At 32.6% G+C, this 21,250-nt stretch overlaps 1 protein-coding gene and 2 pseudogenes across 1 annotated transcript in view; 2 read left to right on the top strand and 1 right to left on the bottom strand.

The window, feature by feature from the left end:
* Positions 1–21,250, top strand: part of PIK3C3 (phosphatidylinositol 3-kinase catalytic subunit type 3) — a 123,981-nt gene that overhangs the window by 75,351 nt on the left and 27,380 nt on the right. Inside the window, exons 17-22 of the mRNA XM_015595640.2 lie at positions 1,707–1,838; positions 4,643–4,771; positions 5,442–5,511; positions 7,355–7,419; positions 9,617–9,701; positions 13,363–13,437. Coding sequence (XP_015451126.1) covers positions 1,707–1,838; positions 4,643–4,771; positions 5,442–5,511; positions 7,355–7,419; positions 9,617–9,701; positions 13,363–13,437 — 556 coding nt within the window. The remainder of the gene's footprint in view (positions 1–1,706; positions 1,839–4,642; positions 4,772–5,441; positions 5,512–7,354; positions 7,420–9,616; positions 9,702–13,362; positions 13,438–21,250) is intronic.
* LOC112469480 lies at positions 3,258–3,376 on the top strand (annotated as a pseudogene).
* LOC112469458 lies at positions 17,761–17,876 on the bottom strand (annotated as a pseudogene).

Raw genomic sequence — 21,250 nt, 5'->3', positions numbered from 1 at the left:
GAGACATACGGAGAAAATAAAGCAGGAAAGGGGGATTGAAAGGGCTGGGTTCAAGTAGTGAGGCAGTGTTTCACTTCTTAACAGAATGGTCTGGGAAGGCCTCACGGAGAAGGCGGCATTTGAACAAGACCTGAACAGGTGAGGGAACAAGCCATGTGAATATCTAGAGAAGACTATTCCAGCCAGAGGAACAGCAGGCCATGTGGGAACATGTGTGACATGTTTGAGACATAGGAAGAAGCCCACTGTTTTTAGAGCAAAAGAAGCATGGAGTAGAATAGTAGTAGATGAGGACAGAGGACAAAGATAATAGGGAAACAGATGGAGGAGATCTTTGCAAGCCATTATGAGGACTTTGACTTAAACATTGAGTAAGAGTGGAAGCTATTGGAGGTTTTGAATAGAAAAGTGACATCATCTGACTTACATTTTAGCAGTAGCATTCTAGTTTTTGATAAGAGACTGTAAAAGGCAAAACTTGAATAAGAAGAGCAATCAGGAGCCTATTGCAGTAATCAAGATAGGAAATGATAGGGGCTTGGACCCCAGGGCTTATAGTGGTGGAGGTGGCGAGAAGTGGCTGAATTTTTTACCCTTCTCTTATTATCTGCTTTCTGGTTATTTTATTATTATTAGCACATTAGCTAGAAATTGGATATTAGTTGATTTTACTTCATACTACTATATCTGATAGTACGTTTGATTAGGTAGATTTACGGAGTTTTGTAAGGAATATACAGAAATATATATACAGTTTTCAATTGACATCAACTTGAACTTTCCGTGATTTAAGGATTGGACTATTACGGAAGGGAAAAAATTTAACTTTTATGTCTTGGTGGTCCTGGAAACATTATTTTTCTGAACTTGCATCTCATTGATTTCAAGAGTTCTCTCCTTTGATGCATATGTCTTTCAGTGGTATTACAGTTGAAGTGTTTTATCCTGCTGGGATTGACAAGTCACGTTTTCCCCCTTAAAGATGAAGCTCACTTGTTTAAAGAATGCGTGACTCACAGATTTAAAGGAAGTAGATTATTCTTTTGAAATTGAGTGGAAGGCCTTGGTTTAAAACACTACAGATGCTGTTAAGTGATGAAGCTGTTTCACTGTGACTTGAATTTCTATTTCTGAAATCTTGACTCAATGCGGTGTGAATGTGAACTGAAGAAAATAAATGATGATATCTTAGGAAAAGTTACATCACTCAGAGTCAGTAGTAAAAGGTAGTGTCCAAGTTCCGCCAAGTGAATTGAGTTTACTTTTTAAACCCAAAACATGCACTGGAGCCACATAATAAAATTCTTGCTTAATTTTCCATTTGGCCATGGAAAATTAAACTTCAAATGAAATTACAGTTTCTCTTTGTGGCTTCACAAATCCTTTGAAAAGAGAAATTTAATCTTTATGTGTGGCTTCTGTTTCTCAGTTGCAGCAAGAGAAATATATTCCCTAATCTCATGAAAGTCCAGCTTTTCGTAGTCAAAAGAATTGCTCCTTTTAAAGCATCTCCTGCTTTTGTCAGCTGGATTATAAGTGCTTGAATCTCACATATACACTATCCCCTTTATGTTACCTTCTACATATTTTTTGTGGTGCTTTGCAGATATTTTAAAGTTAATAGAATCAGTCTTAATGTCTTCATTACATTTTGTAAACTACTTTTTCATTTAACCTAATTAATCCTTTCTAACTTGTTTTCCTAGAATGAAAGACTACAGGCATTGCTGGGAGACAATGAAAAGATGAATTTGTCAGATGTGGAACTTATCCCATTGCCTTTAGAACCTCAGGTGAAAATTAGAGGAATAATCCCAGAAACAGCTACATTATTCAAGGTAACTGTGATGGAACTTTAATGTGTATGGTTGAACCTAATTCTTTAGAGCTAGAACAGAGACACTGCTGTTGAAAATTATTATATCTCAGGTAATATGTATAATTTTATTTCATTTAGTAAATGCTAGACAAAAAGATACCTTTTATTAGTGCTATTTGACTTAAGATTATGTGTTACCTGTAGGCATTTAAGTATGAAATGTTTAAAGTATTTTTATATCTCTAGGTTGTTTTTTAATCTTTTAATTCTTTGAACTATTTATTAATCAGACTACACCTACTTTTTTCCATATGAGCTTTTTTTTTAAAATTAATTTGCAAAACTTATATTATGCATTCAGCTCATAAGTTCACATGGTTAGATATCAGTCCCAGTTAACCTTTTAACATTTGTCAATCTGATATATGTTCCTATGACTTAAATTTTTTCTTTTTTCATAATATTTTCAAGTAGTACAGTAATTGTCTATGGTCCTTAACAGCATGCCAGGCTTTTTGTTTTGGCTGGCCACCACTTGGATAGTTAAAAACAGATAATGGCAGCTGCCTTCTCTACTTTGGTCAAAGGATTGAGCCTCATTACCTGTAAAGCATTTTTATCTGACAGACATAATGAAAGGTCTCTGTGATATGTAGTGTTTTAGGTTTTGTGATTCTAGGGGGTTGAAGGGCATAAGTTGCATTGGGATATTACTTTGCATTAGATAAGGAAGGGGCTTATAGAACAACATGTTATGTTTATTAAAAGAGGTGTCATTGCAGTAAGAAATGGTTCAGATTTTTTAAAGGGTATGTTTAAAGGCAAAGTATGTGGGTATTCTTGAAAATTTTGAGTTGAAGTTTAGGATTAATGGTTTTGGGGCATTTACTACATAACTCTGGTTTAGTAATTCTAAATCATTTTTTGTGTCATGAATGCCTTTGAGAGTCCAAAGAAAGTGATGGATTACATACTTTAGAAAGTTACTCATATGCTTGTACATCCGCTGGGTTTTCTGCACACAGTTGTAGGGGATTCCATGCATTCTTATTGTCCCTTTATGAAATCCTTGGAGCTGAAAAGATTATAGACCCAGCATTTGGTGTTTTTAAAAGAATTTTGTAGACCTTAGCTTAAGAGCCAAAGCTAGATCTTCATGGGGAAATGAACCCTTTAAAGCATTGGGTACAGTGCTAGTTATTCTCTGGTTGTCATCTGCTTGCTTTAGATTTCAGAAGAAATCTAAATTTCAGAATCAGATCTGAATCTGAAAAGGGAAATTACAACACAAATCCTCTTGCCTGTCATTTTTTTAGGAAGTTCAGTTTCAGTTATTCTTCTTGAGCTTTTGTGAACCAAGACACAGGGCAATTTATAAAACATGTTTTTGCCTGGAGTGATAAAAAGATACTTGAAATTTAAGATAATTTAAAGCTCTGTCTACAGCCATGCCACTTTGAACAAGCCAGATCCCATCTGATCTCGGAAGCTAAGCAGAGTCGGGCCTGGTTAGTACTTGAATGGGAGACCACCTAGGAAGACCAGGTTCTGTAGGCGTAAAAAATAAATAAAAAATTAAAAACAAGGGATTGTAAGCTGACAAGGTCCTTGCAATCTGTGAGGTCAACCAAGGGATATCTTGCCTAAAAAAATAAAAGAATTACAAAGAAAAAAGATAATTTATAGCTCAGAGTTTCAGTCCACTAGAGATTATAAGTTCTGAACATATATTCTCTGAAGCATTTTTGATGCCTTTTCTCTCTGTTTTATAAGAAAGTTTTTAAACATACAACAAAGTTAAAAGAGTTTATAATAAGTAACTGTATAACTACCACTTTGATTCTGTTGTTAACATTTTATTCTGTGGGCTTTGTTACATATTTCTTCATCCCTCTATGTGATACATTTTGTGCTGTTATTTCTCATGGCCTACATAAATTAATGTTATTTTTTAAAACTCGTCACTCATTTTTTTCTTTAGATTATTATAAATTTCTTCAAATTTCCATATTATATAATTTTTTCTCAGTGATCAAAACCAGTAGGGCATATCTCTCAGAACAGTTTTCTGACCTTTTATCTCCAATGCAGTAGTCCTCAGGGTGCTACTGTATGGGAGATTTTGTATCTAAAGAAAATTTAATTATATTATTTGATTTAAACATACACCTAAACTAAGTCATAGATTTTATCTAATTAAGAAAAAGATTTGGAGAAAACATAATTATTCCAGAATAAAAGATAAAGGTATTTGAGATCTCCCTTCATTTTATAAAAGAGTAATTTGAGTCTCAAAGCTGCACAGCTAATTATATACCTGCCATTAGAAACCAGGGCTCTTTACTTTTTATCTGGTACATTGTTATGCTATATTTTTATCTCATTTATTCAGGTATGTCTCTAATAATACAAGTAGTGATAGCAAACACATATAGAATGTCTGCTCTTTACCAGGCATGGTACCAGACTCTTAACCCTCTCCAGTTTAAGATTACCTTAGCAACTTTGCAGAGGAGGTGTTACCTTTTATTTTACAGGTGAAGAAGTATTAAAGAATATGTACAAGATCATCCAGTTCATATCTGGAAGAGCCTGGGTTCATATCCATGCCTGTGCTCTTGATGTTGTGTAGGCTTCTGACTATTAGCTAGCTTACTGTTTTCTCCAAGGTACCCTAATGCATCTTGCTGCCAAATCATTTTGTTTCTTTAGGTCACATTTACCTGTCTTTTTTCCCTTACATGTCAGCATTTTCTTCTGTGTATAAAAAAGTTTTATGCGTTAATTTATCTCCAAATTTGAAAACAATATTTTTATTTCCAGAGTGCCCTTATGCCTGCACAGTTATTCTTTAAGACAGAAGATGGAGGCAAATATCCAGTTATATTTAAGCATGGGGATGATTTACGACAAGATCAACTTATTCTTCAAATAATTTCGCTCATGGACAAGGTGAACATGACCTTATGCTGGTGGGGAACACTATTTCATTTTAGAGAACTATGGTTTAGTGCATATGCTGTATATGGACACAAGGTGTTTTTGTAACTTTCAAGTACAATCTAGAAACCACCTGTCTCCATTTGACCTTGTATAAATTTTGTTGTTTTTGTACATTTCAGAATGGCTCTTGTGATAAGCATAAAGTGAAACTGCATGTGTTCCTTTTTATAAAACCTTTTTCCCAATTAAGGTCTCTGAGTGTTGGATTTAGTAATTTCCTTCCTCTTAGTCCAGCTAGATCTTCTTTTTTAAATACCATCCCTAACCCTGGCTTTTAAAGGAACTTATTTGCCCTCATTTCTTTTTTTCTTGAGTTCTAAAATACTTTATGACCAGAAAAAAAGAAAAAACTGCATAAATCAGTAGGAGGAACCCTACTATTCACGGAAAACTACTGACAGTGATTTAGAGTAAGATAAAAAATTTGGCATGCCATCAAGCAAGTGCTTAATAATTTTTTTTTGGTAATGGAAATTAAGTTAACTAAATAATTTAGTTAAACCTTAATTTAAGTTCACCTCCTGAATCTGGTGTATTAAACTGCTATAATACTTGCTTGCAAAACTGTTTGATTACAAACTTTACATTTGATTAATGTGTTATACCTTTTGATCAAAAGCTGCTACGGAAAGAAAATCTGGATTTGAAGTTAACACCCTATAAAGTATTAGCCACTAGTACAAAACATGGTAAGTTTATTTTACATCGTGATTATTTCACTGTCCAATGAGTATACTTTTCCTTTTTTTTAAATGAAAGTTGTGAAGAATGTTAGAGATTGAACTCATTTGTAGATCTGAAGACCAACTGGGCTTGCCTGCCTGCTTCTCCTCCTCCCTTATAAAATCATTAAATAGCATATTTGGAAGAAAAATTAAAAATTTCTCATGTATTTTTTGCATTCAAAACTGATTATAATTCATAGTAGTTTCTTACATAGTAATCTGTGTCCTGATCATCTTTCAGAGTTACTGTGGCCAGAGTGGCTTTGTACTGTGCTCTGCTTACAGAAGTCACTTATTAACTAATATTTTTTTATATGGATCTATAACATTGAAGTCTTTCTGAGATTGAATAATTTCTGGAAGTTTGGTGGAAGATTCCCTAGGCACATTAGTCTAATGCCTGTTGTAAATTCCATAGTCTTGTTACTCGTAGAGCGTCTTACCCTTAGATACCTTGGAGAAACAGAAGTTATCTCCTAGGTTTCCTGCTCTTCACCTGGCCAAATCTTTTTGGTGGTTTAATTCCTCTTCTCATTTTCCTCTCAGAATTATCTTGTTAAAAGTGCAAAAATATGCCCTTCTACTATCCTGCATAAATTGATTGACTAGCTTTCATTTGCTCCTGGGACAAAGACAAAAGCCTTAGCTTAGTTACAGGTTCTGGCATGGTGTGGTATTTCTCCTGCACCTGCCCCTGAAGCCTCTCTTTTGCCACTCTCCTCCTTGCTTCCTAGGCTTTAGCCACACTGGCCGCTTTCTGATTTCTCAAATGCTCTGAACACTTTTCAGCCTTAATGCCTTCACATATGCTGTGTTCATTATCTTTAACATTCTTTTTCCACAGCTTTGCCTGTTATCTTTCATTATCCTTCAAAACATGACTCAAATTGTCAGATGCCCTCTGATCTCTGTTATAATTTAGGCCTCCCCACACTGTTCCCTTTTATAGTACCCTTTAATTTGTAGTATTTATCCCCAAAACTTGCAAGCTTGTATGATCTGTGAAGACAGGGTCAAGGCTCTGTTTTTTACCTGGCAAAGTTGTTGCTACATAGTAGAAAAACAGTAAAAATCTTAAGTAAATTAATGAAGACTATTCTGTGTTTAGGATATTGGAATGGGAGTATCCAACCTCCTAAATTACATGCAAATAATTATAATGTAAGGCTTACCAAAACCAGATCACGATTATTTATGATCCTGAAATAGATTCCTTTATTCAACTTTGATCATTTTCATAGATTTGTTGTTTTAAACTCCTGTTGTTCCCAAGAGTATAAAACTTACTAGACTTATATTTCGTCATCTTTTGTTCTCCTATATACTGTCTCCTTCCCCTTCTTTTAGGTAGTTTAAAGGATTTGTACTTTTTTCTCATATGGCAGAGATGGAGTATTAAACAAAAAAAGCTAATGAATATAATAGAGTTTTAGGGTTAAGTGATTGATATATAGTTTCAAAGTGCTTTTAAATTTAGAATGGAATATTTTCAATTGGTATGTTAAAAAATTACAGAATAGAGAAATTTTTATGCCAGATTTAAGAAACTTGGCTTATTACTTTGTGTTCCTTATATATAATAATAGAAATTGGCCTAAAGAAACATACAGATTAGACTAGCTTAATTTTTAAAAAGTTTCCTGTGACATAAATGCCAATATAAGCTTAAATAGTGTTTATAGACCTGGTTAAGTTGTTCAGAAATGTAGTGTATACATTTGCAAGTGAAGGTTATTCTTAGCAGAACCATTAATTTTACTGCTTAACCAGTAACTATACTTAATGTAATGCTTATGTTTCTATGTAGGATTCATGCAGTTTATCCAGTCAGTTCCTGTTGCTGAAGTTCTTGATACAGAAGGAAGCATTCAGGTACATTGTCTGTTTTAGAGATTTATATAATTCGTGAATACCTTCTTGTTATAAAGAGTTCAATCTTTATAAAAGTATATAGAGTTAAAAATAAAAGTCTCCTTTTAGTCACTCCTCTTCAAGTTTTTTCTCTTTTCCATAGAAGTAAACAGTGTCTAGCAGTTGGAAATTCTTCTGTGTTAGTATATATAGATGCTCAATTCTGTAAACAGTGCCTGGCACATAATAGGAGATAAGAAATTAATTGGTGAATGAATTAAAAAATTTTGTGGTTATAATTCAAAGTATGGAATTATTATAATTTAACCATTAATGAACATTTTGATTACATCCAGTTTTTGTTATTATTCAGAATAGTGCTACAGTGATTTTCTTGCTTGTGCATATTTGCACAATTATTTTTTTAAGACCCCTATCCTCCCCCTCCAACCTCTTCCTTTTCCTTTAATACAAGAAAAGGCAGTTCTTAGGACTAAGCCATGTATATCTTTGGAATTTTTTTTTTACATTTTAAATACATGGAGTAGTTCTTATTACATCTTAGTGGTTTATTTTTGTTGTTTTTAAGATATAATTTTTTTCCTTATGTAATAAAAAAGTATGTGATTCACACAGAAAAATTGCCTGAGATGAAAGATAATACAGAAAAGGGCTTGACAGAGGACATTTGCTACAGTATGATTTTGTCTTTTTTAGTTTAGAGTGTCCAGGTAATTCAGTATAGAGTTTAGATTTACAGAAAAACACTACTCAGATTTCTTGGCAAAGCAAGTGGTTAATAATTCTCCCCTTATTTTTGAGGTACAATTATATGCAATGGTTAAAAACTCAGGCTCAGAACATCAAATTGCCTGGGGCTGAAATTTGGCTATGTAGCTTTCCAACTATGTAACATTGAGTGACTTTTTAACCCTTTATGCAGAAAAAGTTAGCATAGCAGGCCTGAGGCTACTATATTTAGAAAGGTCTGCTTACAAGGTTAGCCATTGGCTGTTATCTGGGAACCTGGCTTTCAGCATGTTCCCTCTGTTCTCTAACTGATAAGGGTGGTTCACTGTGCTTGTACTGTACAAACAATGAGCTTTATTTAAAATTTTGGTAGTTGCTAGACAGAGAGTGGCTATTGCTGTAATAAACCTTAGTTGTGCTACAATTGTATGTTGAATCTGTGACTCCATCTAACAAATGAAACCTGTTGAAGGTCTTGGGGACCCTTTAATAACTGTTCATGCCTCAGGTTTTCATCTGTAAAATTTGAGTCATAATTTATAGTATCTAGCACTAGGATTGTTCTAAAGATGACATAAAATGCATGCAGAGCCTTAACCCAGGTTCTAATTATTCGATAAAGTTATCAGTTATTGTGTTGCTCTGTACAATTATCCTTTTGTGAAGTGATGACAGTTTGTATGATGATTCTTGGTTCCGTGTCTGTCTGATCTGTGTATATAGTTTAGCTGGGTCATAGGTTATTTTATCCTTAACTTTAGTAGATAATTAAAAATTGTTTTTGAAAATAGTTGGCACCTGTCGTGTTTCTCTTTGCTACATATCTTTGCCTGTTCTTGGTATTGTCAAACTTCTAAATTTTGGTATTTTATTGTTATTTTAGTTTGCATTTTCTTCGTTCTTGTAATACCTAAATAGTTGTTATCCTGTATTTTTTAGGGACTAAGGACAAGGAAAAAAAAAATCTATACATGTTCAGTACACATGGAACCATATTAGCCTTAACTACATAGTACACATTAGCAACAATGGAACATTTTTTCCTTAAATATTTTCAGTCTGCAGTTGGTTGAATCCACTGTTGTAGAACCCGAAGATAGGGAGAGCCAACTGTAACTAAAAAAAAATACACAAAAAAACTCCTGTTCACTTTCAGAAAAAAGATGAAACAAAGTGATATATTAAGAATAGAGATATAGCAGTAAATTTATTTTATTTTATGTTTTCCCTATGATATAGAAGTAGCAGTATGTGTGTATATATATTTATATGTGGATGTTTATATGTTTGTCTTAGCAGGCATAATAATAGACCAATTCTTGAGGAATATGCTTTCTAATATACACATTTTATAATTACTGACCAAATTTTAGCTCAGACACTTAGGGTCATTATTTACAATTTCAAAATGCCCATTGTATTTAAGGATTGTATTGAATTTGTAAATACATAAATAATATCGTTTCAGAACTTTTTTAGAAAATATGCACCGAGTGAGAATGGGCCATATGGGATCAGTGCTGAGGTTATGGACACTTATGTTAAAAGCTGTGGTAAGTTTTTCAAACTATTAGTTTGCATTGACATGTTTGAATAAAGGAAAACAGGATATTCTGATATGTGCCATGTTCATACACATTTAGAACATGGTAAGATTTTTGTCTTAGTCCCTTTGGGCTGCTATATGCTATAACAAAATGCCAGAGACGGATGGCTTATAAATAACAGAAATGTATTTCTCACAGTTTTGAAGGCTAGAAGTCTGAGATCAGGGTACCAGCATGGTCAGTTGAGGGTCTTCTTTGGGTCAAAGACTTCTTTTCTTATCTTCATATGGTGGAGAAAGGGGCTCATTACCTAATCACCTCCCAAAAGTCTTACCTTCTAGAACCATCACATTGGGCATTAGGATTCCAGCATGTGGATATTGGGGGGCCATAAGCATTTAAATTATAATAAACTTAAATGCTCTACAGGAAGATGAAAATATATAAAATGTTGATAAAACAAGTCATTAATGCTTTGATATAATAGTAATGTTGTATAAATTCTGTTTAGTCTTAAATATATGTATCTTTGCAGTCACTTAACTATTATAATTAAAAGTTATCTCTTCCTAGAAGCTGTTAATTTTCCCCTAGGTTTTCCCTGTGTTTGAGTAACTGCAATTAATTAGACTGCAGGAGAAGTCTCAGTCAGCAATATTTATGCTTTAAATAAATCTCAAGAGCTAAGACAACAGTGTTTTGTTGTGAAGGTCCCTCATAGTATTTTAGATTAGTACTTATTGTCTTTTCCTGGAAAGAAGTGAGTAGCAGCATTCTATAGAGATTAATTCTGATATTTTAACCTTTTATGCTTGTCCTCATGAAGTTTATAGTCTTGAGAATTATTTTTTTTATTTTTAAGGTTTTTTAAATAAGTAGACTGTTTAAGAGAGAGTTAATAAATGAGTTGACATTGGAATTAAGCCCTGAATGCTACATGGCATGTGCTACTCCTGTTTTATATAAATGTTTATTTCTGTTTATGTCCGTATTTTTACTTGTACTTGAGCAATCAAAGATGGGAGCAAGCAGAGGGTTTTCTAGACATATAACAACTACATTTAAACTTTTATATCATTTCATAAATTGCTTTGTTGTACATGGCATTTAAAAATTTTTCACAGTGCTCCTGTGAAGTGGTATTCCAGATTATTTTGAACCCCAAAATTTATTCCCAAATTTACATTTGATGATACATTTTTGGCTGAGAAGTATAAATAAAATATATTCTTTGGAAATTTACAAACACTGAAATAAAATGTATGTATATTTATTGGAATCCTTTATGTTTTTAATTCTCATGTTCACTGGAGAAATATAACATGTTACATGTAACTTTCCCCTAGAAATGATCACATGTAGTGTATTTAAAGACTAAGAAAAATGGAAACATTCGAGAGAATTTGTTTCCCTTCTCTTACTCTTCCCCCTTGCTTCTCACTCTATTTTTCTCTCCTCTCCCTCCCTCCCTTCCTGCTTTCATTTCTTCCTTCCCCCCCTTTTTTTTTTCTTTCCCATTTTTCTCAGATCTCAAGTCTGTGTTTTTTATAATCTGAAAGAAATTACATATCATATAAAGACTCGAGTAGGTGATAGATCACTCATATGACAGGCAGTTTATATTGTTTTTCAGCTAGGCTTGTCAATTCTATCACCTGTGTATGCATGGCCTCTCTGAGGCTTGGGCTTCTCATAGCTGCTGGGTTTCAAGAGGAAGTATTCTAGGAGACAAGAGATGGAAACTTGGTTTCTGAAGGCGAGGACTGGCAAGCTGGTACTTTGTCATTTCTGTCAGATTCTGTTGGTTAAAGCAGTCCTAGGCTTTGCCTGGACCGAAGGGAAAGGGATATAGTTCCCATATTGAATAGTAAGAGTATTAAAAAATATGTGGCCATCTTTAACTCAGCACATCTAGTTCTTAGTACCATATTAAATGAGATATTTTGCATGCCCCAAAAAAGTTATCTTGTATGTTTTTTTACTTGACTTTCAATTCATATAGTTACTATAGACCTTTTTACATCATAAATCTATTTAATAAAGGAATTTTTACTATTAATATTTGAAATATATGTATACATACATAACCTATAAATATTGACGAAAAATTGAAAACCCTGCTCACATATTAATTACAAGACCAATGTGTTATGGATACAGGCAAGTGAACTGGGCAGTGTAGTCTTTATCTAGGCACAGTCTTTCTCCATAAATCCCAGTTTGGTTTTGTTTTAAGGAAGAAGCATAGAGAGGATATTGTGTAGGCAAATTATTAGTCCCTTTCATACTACAGACTATATTTTGAGAATCACTGATAATGTTTACAGTGAACTGTAACTGATTTGTTATCGTTAAGTAAAAATTGTTAGTAGAGTAAGTAATATGATTAGAAGCATTTTTTTGAATGATAGTGAGTGTTATCTATAATTAGAATATGGTTATTTATTCTAAACAAATATACTTTAGCTTAAACAGCTTGTTGAGTGTTACACTTATCAAAATAGTCACTTTGGGCAAGAGTAGTTACACAGTGCAAAAACAGCATGAGCAAGGACTTCAGAGTCAAATTTAAATTCAGATCCCACCTGCTGACCTTGGACAATCCCATTAACTCCTAGAGCCTGAGGTTTTCCATTTGGAGGATGGTTATATTTAAAGGGGTTAGAGATGACGAAAGTAATGCACCTTGCTAAGAGCCTAGCCTTAATAATAATTACAGTTACAATAAATTGTAACTGTAATTATTATTACTTAATAATTAAAGATTAGTCCAATGGTTACATCATTGTTTAAATCACTTCTGGACTTCTGGAAAGGCCTTCAGAGCCTGATTCAAGTGAACTTTAATATTTATTGAATTTTGACAGGATTAATTTGGTCATTAATAGGTGGTCCAGTCTTTTTTCTGCATATTAGCTAAAATAAACATGTTTTTGTAAATATTAGTATAATCATGTGTGTTTGCCAGTTTTTTGTTGTCAGGTTACTAATGAGAGAAGTAGCGAAGAAAAAAATAAGCTTCACATTTTGTTTTAGCATTTTGAACACATGCCAAGTTTCCAGACTTTTTAAAAGAGAAGGATAAAAGACAATAAAGCTAGAACCAACGACTCTACCCCTAGCCCTGGTCATATAATATTTCTTAACTTTAGAAGATTATGGTGTGAACTTCATAAATGTCTTTTTCACTCAAGTGAATTCATTTGTTTTTCTACCTGCTGGCACTTCAGTATTTGTTTCTCTAAAGGTATTTACTTTGTTATCTTATAGACACAGTTGGGGGATGGTTGGCTTCATTTTGTGTATTTCTGTAGACACTTCTTTTTCACTGTCATCTTTAACATGAGTTCAGTTTGAAAGGAGAAGTGGTAGACTCGTTATGATTAAGGTTCCTGAAACCTGATTTAACTTTAATACAAATGACTTTTATCATTTAGCAACTTTCTACACAATATTTTTTTGTTGCAAATAACTTCTTGAGTTTTAGGTGATAAACTCTTCATAGAGTCAAAGAATATTATAGAATTAATTTCAGAATTTAAGTAAGAAATCAAAAACTAGTAAGCAAATTGAAATTAAAGTAGCACAAACTGCTTTTATATTCAGTGCTATGAATAACTTAGTTTGCTTGTGTTTTTCTCAATTTTTTTTTGAATCGTTATTATAGCTGGATATTGTGTGATTACATATATACTTGGAGTTGGAGACCGGCACCTGGATAACCTTTTGCTGACAAAAACAGGTAATACATAATGGCCACTAGTAGATATACATCTAATATGCTGGTGTTTTTTTTACCTTGGAATCTATTTAATAACAAAATAAATCACAGAGTCTTAAAAGTCCCTTTAAATAGTACCTTTGAAGAATATCTAGGGGAAACTCCTCTCCCTTGTAAGAATCACTTTAGTAGTAATCCTCCAAATGGTCATCTAGCCCTACTTTGGTGGCAAGTCCATAATGTATGCAAGCAGTCCAGTCTCTTACTGTACAGCTCTAGTTAGAATGTTAGAATGTTGTCTCTCATTAACTCTTATCAAATTTAACTCACTTTAACCTCTCTCTTTAATTCTTTGCTTTTCCATAGAATAATCATTATCTTCCCCCTTCTTCTTGATAATTCTTTGTCCCCATGACTTTAAGCATCATCTGTGAAAACAAGTGCCAAACATATAGCTCCCACCTCAATCCATTTTACTAGCTTCAAACTGCAATATGCAGCTGCTTACTTAAACTCCTAATGATATGGCTAGTTCTAAAAGTTTTTTCCTTCCTCCACTACCTGCCTAAAACCTGCTCATCATTTCATTTTTCCACCTCAGTAAATAGCCTTATCTACCCACTTGTTTAAGCACCAAACTAAAGAATCATTTTTAAAACTACTCTTGGCCTCCTCTCACATATTGAACTTATCACCTAATCATGTCTATTCCTCACCTCTAAAACAGATCAAGAAGTTACATTTTCTCTTCATTTCCACTGCTTTGACCCCATTTGAAACCACCAATATCTTTGGCCCAAAGTATTTGAATGAAATCTGACTCTTCACTATGGAGGTGGTGGCTTGCCCACACTGACCAGTCTGTTTAAATGTCAAACCACTCTTGCCTCAGGCCAGTGCCCTTGTTTCCTCTTCCTGGAAATCTCTTCTTTTAGATCTTTGCAAGTCTGACTTTGGTTATTAAGTCTAAGTTCTAATGGCATTTCCTAGAGAAGCCTCTTCTAATTCTCTGATCTAAAATAACATATACTTGCCACCCCACCCTTCCCCATGACTCTCTATTATTCTTTATACTACTTATCACTATCTGAAGTTATCTTTTGTATATAATTCAATAAATACTTATTTAGCACCTACTATGTGTCTGTCAGGTGCTAGGGATACCAGAGTGAATAGAACAGACAGAAATTCTGACTCTCATGGAGCTCATTGATCTCCTATCAGCATCTTTTCTCGTGTAGGATTCAGGATCCATGAGAGCAGGACCTTGCCACCACCTAGCCAAAGTGTTCATTAGATCAATGTCGAATTAATGAATGAATCAGTATATCTGCTCCTTTATGTAGCCTTTTTTCCATCGGCTAAATAATTCAAGTTTTTTTATCCTTCCTTAGAAAACAGATTTTAAATTATTTTTTAAAATGGTCTCCCAGGTAAGGACATTTTGTTTTGTTAGTATTCCTCCAAAATGTGATATTAAGACTTTAACGAATACATTATATGTAGTCTAATTATTAATAGAATAATTCTGTTAACTCACATAATCTGGAATTTCATCCATTTAATTTTAAATTACTAATCTGAAAAATTATATGTAGTAGAATTTCCATATGGAAACCACATCTATGTCAAGGCCAGGCAGTCCCTTTAATAACCATGACCAGAGGAATGTAATCTGATTGTCCGGGAGGTTCTTACCTAATTTGCTAGTTTAGCAAAAGGATATTTATAAAACATTATAATGTGTTTGGAGAGAATTAATTTTAAAGAAATTTTTCTCTGTTTTTTCTCAGATCTCTTTTTGGTTGAATTTTTAAACCGCATGTATCAGTTGAACTATCAAAGTTATTCCATTTGTTTTTATGATTTAATACTGTTATGGCCACAGTAGGATCTTTAACATATAGATCCTATGATGCTATATTCACAGATCTTACTTGCATTTTCTTTTGGAAATTGATAAATAATAGACCTTTTTCTGTTGGACTTTGAGAGCTGTTCTGTGTGTGTGTGTGTGTTGATGGGGATATTTTAAGAGTAAGATTTGGAAAGAGTAGTCTACCTAATATATTTTTTTGGCCCAGGTCACAGTTAACTTGTTTTATGGAAATTTAATTATAAAATTACAGAAATAGAAGCTTTAAGTTTCTTGTTACCAGTTTTCCACTAGAGGGTGCTCCAAAGTTGCCTTTAAAAACAAAACACCTTAAAATGTGCTAGATAAGAGACATATTCTCTTCTTTTAAAACAGCATTTCTTTGAGTTATTTTTTTCTTAAAGTTTCATCATAACTATATCATATAGCTAGCATTTTAAGTCCTACTCACTAGGATAATTATTTTCAATGTTCAGGTTTAATTTGAATGAAATTAGATTATATAAGGAAGATCTAATTATGTCAAGGTAAATGGAAGTATAATGCATTTTCAACTTTTGAAAACTTATAATGATTTATTTAAAAATATTTTGTGTCTTTAGTCATCTTTTACCAACAGTCCATGTATTTCAAGGCTGTTTCAAGTTATATCAATCACATATGTGTTGTAAATAGATTTTGTATAGTTTAGGCAACTATTATATGTTCACAGTGAATTTTTAATGTGGTTCATTGCAGGAAATACATTTCAGTGCTTGAATATCATGATGCATCTTTCATTGTATATTTTGGGTTAGTTATACCTTCAATACAGACATATTAAAAATTTAGAACTTTAGGCTCTCATGTAACTATATAGTCTCTCAGTGTTAATGAAACATTTTTTTAAAATGAAAAGTAACATTTTTCCTATTCTTCAAACTACAATACCTTTTGTCTTCTGTTCTTTTCATTTCCCGATTTGAGCAGATTCAAAGCTTATGACTCAGCTTTGGACGAAAGTGGTTTGGAATTGTAATCAGAGTTCCACGGATTCATCTGTGTCCAGTTCTCTGGAATGAGAGGTGGAACAAAGAGAAAGGAGGCCCCGGATTTCATTTCACTGGAGTCCTTTGGGGACTTACCCCCAATACATTGTTCCACCTTGCAAATATAGATGAGATAGAAAAGGATCAGACTGAGAAATTTAGTAGGAGTGTGTGGAGGGAAATACTTCACATATAGAGGATTTCAAAATATATACAATGACAATGTGTAAAAATGTAAAATACGAGTCTCAGTTACAGATTACCAAGAAATTGTGCCCATATTTCATTAAAAGTTTTGGATACTTTAAGCTTGGCTGAAGTTTCGTCAGCTTGTACAGCAGAGGGCGCTGTGTTTCCATCATAAATGTAAAACTAAGTTCCTTTGTCAGTGTTTTGTCATGTGGTCAATTAAAACATTGTTTTCTTGAAGCACATTTAGAGTAAATGATGTTTCATTTATTGCTGCATTAATATAGCATTATTTGAGCAAGAAATTATAAAATTTAAGCTGTGATATGTGATAAAAAAATGATTTTTTTTTCAAAGTTGGTGTCCTTTGAGGAAGCTTTAAGTTTCTTCAGAGTATCATTTGTAGCAGTACTTAAAAGAAACATGATTTGGGTTTATCCCAAATCTTTGGAGAAAGGTTTATTTTTGTTTTTAGGTTTATTTTTGTGAAATAAAGGACCAGCATAACTGAAAAACTTGTTTATTGTTTATGGCATACAGACTTTACAATAGAATTAACATATAAAATTAATATGTAACCTAAAAAAATGTTCACACATGAAAACTAAGGAGTAAGTGTCTGTAGTATCTGGAAAGTTAGTTGTAGGTTCTAAGGATGGCCCTTTTAATCTGGAGTTTCTCATTTGTATAGTGAGAGGAAAGGTGGCTTTTTTGTCTATTTTGGCACTTCAGAGTACCCTTTGGGCCTTCTGTCAGAAATCTCAAAGTAAAGACAAATAGTTATTGTTACCTTAATTAGGAAAAAGTTTTAATATATTTCCTAGCTTGATCTTTATCATTCTTGAATTTTATGTGAAATTGCTTCACTTTCTTTTTTAATTCTTAGGAGCAGTCTCATATATAAGTTAATATGTCAGGCTCCCAAGTCAAATCCTTTGAGTTTAAATTGCCGCTCCACCACTGCATGACTTTAAGTAATTTATCTATTATATCTATGACTCAGTTTCTTTTTCTGAGTGTGTAAATAATAAAAGAACCTCTCTTCTGATGGTGTTATGAGAGGAGGATTAGATACATAATAGAATTTTCTGTGGTGCTGAGCACATAGTAAACAATTCTTAAGGGCTAGTAGCTATTATGGTTTTGTTTGTTTTACCATCAGGAAATAAGAATGCCTTACATATTTAACTTATGTAGCTGATATTTGGAATCATAATTTTATTTATTTATTTACTTATTTATTATTATTTATGCCTACAGCACCTGGTCTTCCTAGGTGGTCTCCCATCCAAGTACTAACCAGGCCCGACATTGCTTAGCTTCCAAGATCAGACATTGGGCTTGTTCAGGGTGTCATGGCCATAGACTATGGACCGTGGCTCAACTGCTGCACGAACCCAGGACCTTCTGCGTGTAAAGCAGATGTGCTAACCACTATACTATGGAACCACGTCCTTGGAATCATAATTTTACAGATAAAAAAATAATTTATTTCAAAAATTCCTTTCCCCCACCCAAAAGTTCAAACTTTTTAAAGTTACTGCCTTCTAAATTCTCTTTTGAGTGGCTCTTTATTTTAGCAGTCCAGGAACATTTATAATTTATAAAAGAAGTGGTCAGTTTGATCATTGATTAAATGTTATCTGTTTTGTGTTTTAAGGTAAACCTTGACACCTTAAAAATATAGTATATTTTATTTTTTTCTCAAGGAATAACTTGTTTATGATGTTCAAAATCTTACACGGAAAGCATTTAGTTAATTGTTCAAATAGTGAATCTTCAGCTATTTGTATTTAAGTTATTAAGTTTGGTAGGTTAAATATATTATAAAGTCTCAACCTGCAGACTTATTTTCTTAATGTGTATGTTTATTCTCTGGGAAATGAGAGAAAGAAATATAAAAATTTTATGTAATAGTAATCACCTAGTAAGTACTTTTAGAATGAGTAAATGAACTAGGTTTTTTTAATGTAATTTTTATCCATTATTAGAGTTTCTAGGAAAATATGTTTCCTGTCTAAACTTTTATTATTATAGATTATGGACATACTGTTATTTACCAGTTTGGTTTTTCTCATTTGATATATAAAAGAGAACCAGGCACATGAGACCTTTCCTTTTTATCCATAAATAACTTCTTTAGTCTATTGATTATGACTTAAGATGTTTAAATAATGAGAAGGACTTGTTTTCATGTGAATAGTTTTCTTTTCAGACATTATTTAAAATATGATATTTTGAAAGATTCTTGGATATTCAGTATCAAGGAGTCAGTCTCCTTGTGTTTACTGAAACCTTATAATAAGGAAAATTTAATGGTTGCTGTAAGTGCCTTTTTTTTTTAAAGTTTATTTTAGAAGAACATTGTTTCTTCTCATAAGTAGTAAAAATAATAAAGTGCTATGCTCTGTGTGCCTACGGAGCTAGAAATTATTTCATTGAGGAAATTACTCAGGCTGGATCATGAAGATGATGTTGGGTGTGTATGTGATACAAATGGAGAAAAACACACATATTAGTAAAAGCCCCACAAGCTGAAATAAACAATGAGTTTACAGTTAATGTGTAGGCTTGTTAGATTAATTTGCGGTTAGAATGTGGAGGGAATTCACTCTACCTCCTTTTGGATCATCTTTCATGTAGCAAAGCCTAATTCAGTCATTGGAATAAAACTATAGATTTGAATATTAAATTTTTATGTGAGTTTTCTTATCGGGTGATGTGTTCCTTAATGCTGGGTAGACACTGTGTTTGTTTTGCTTTGCAATGAATAATTTTGGGAGAGGTTAAATTTTAATGTACTTTATTCAAAGTTCAACTATAAATTGGCATAACCATAAACCAGATTATTAAAAAGTTAATACATTTTCATAGTGACCCCTTGAACAAAAAAAATGTGTTAAATTTTAAGGTAATGAGGTTGTATACAACACAGGGAAACTGAAACCATTAGTCTTGAATATCAGTTTTAATTCCTTTAAGTGATTAATCTCACCACTGTCCCTTCCGCAGTAACCTAAGTGAAGTTAAGGGTTGTATTAGTCATTATGTAGATCAGAAGCTTGTTTTAGCTTGTGTCAAAATCACCTAGATAGTGAGTTAAAATACAGATTGTTGAGCTTCAGGCTCAGAATTTCTGATTCAGTAGGTATGGTAGGACCTGAAAATTTGTTTTAGTTGCAAAGGAAGTATCCATATCTATCTGAAAAGGTTATTAAAATTCTTCTCTCTTTTTAAAATCCTTATCTATTTAGGGACTGGATCGCTTTTACTTCAATCAAAATATCATCATAATAGATTGAAAAAGGAAGCAAATAGGAGAGTCCAGTTGTCTCCTGTTAAGTCAGACATTAAAGAAATTAGTAAAATATAAGACAAGGCTATTCTCTCTAAATTATTTTTTTAGAAAAGTTATTCATAAAAAAAAATATGTTAAAATGTTATTGACTTACTCGTTTTAGTTAATTAACATTTTTAAAAGGTTTTGAAACCAAAATGTTTTAGAATTGCTCATTGAAGTCTATTGTTTTTCATTTTTAAGGGGTTAGAGTTCTGCTTTAGACAGTAAACAGTTCTCTAGAAGAAAAGAGTATTTCAGGTGAAAAAAAGACTTCATTGACATTGATGACCATAGAAAAAATGAAAATATATAACATTTAAAAATTTGTTTTTCTTGAATGGAAATAGGCTATATAATCAGGTATAGTGTCTAAGTAGACATAGTTTGTCCCTTTTCATTAGTTAGCCATCTTAACAGTTGAATGTGAAATGATAATAAATTATATGAAAAATTAAGCGATAATTGGAATGTCTGTACCAATCTGTACTTATGTATGTCTTATCATTCTATAGCAAAAATTATTTTTGAAAAATATTTCTTTACTATGCTTTTAACTATAAGTGAGAAATACCTCTAACCAAGTATATGATAAGGGATTAACTAGTAAGTGTTGAGGAGTGTAGATACAGGGAGAATTTTTAATTCCAAAAATTTAGATTCCATTGTAGCAATAAATAGTAGTTTGCCACCTTCTTTGTTTCCAGGTTTCATAGTAGGGCAACAGGAAAGAGATAATATTTACATAAGAAATAAAAACATTTTGTAGAAAAATTGTAACATGTCAGGTTGAAGAGAGTAGAAAACTTACTCTGGAGTAGAGTGGCAGGAAGAATTTTTGAATTTGGGAATTTTGTGGGATTTTCAAAAAAATAGGGTTGAATTTTAGGGGAAAGAGAAATATAAAGGGAGTGAGCAGAATTATGAAAAATGGAATACTTACAATTTTGAGATTGGCCACATTTAATTATTAGATAGACAAACTGGAAATAAAAAATTATTTCAGCCAGATCTATTCTCTTTAATCCAAGAACTACAAATGCCTTGAACTACAAATTTAGAAATAAGTTCATGTCCCTTATGCAAATAACAGGAAAAATTAATTAACTCTTTTTTATTCCCTTTCTATTACAAGTCAGAGACATAAGGAGATAATTACAGTCAACATTCAGTTTATTTTATGTACACTTGACCTCTTTACTGTTTAAGGTAATAAATTTGAAAAAGACCACACTTCCTGAATTTCTTAAACAATTTTTTTTTTTAAATTTCATGAAGTATGTTTTTAAAACCCTTAAGTTTCATCTATAGATATTACCCTTAAAAGAGCCATTCCCTTTGGTATGTAAGAGGATAAATTTTCTTAAAACATTAATAGCCTTTTTTCAAAATACATGACTCTTG

The sequence above is a fragment of the Pteropus alecto genome, unplaced genomic scaffold (genome assembly GCF_000325575.1).
Source record: "Pteropus alecto unplaced genomic scaffold, ASM32557v1 scaffold146, whole genome shotgun sequence".
In the NCBI taxonomy this organism is placed as follows: Eukaryota; Metazoa; Chordata; class Mammalia; order Chiroptera; family Pteropodidae; genus Pteropus; species Pteropus alecto.
Note: the sequence above shows the minus strand (reverse complement) of the source record. Positions and strands in the feature narration are given on the sequence as shown.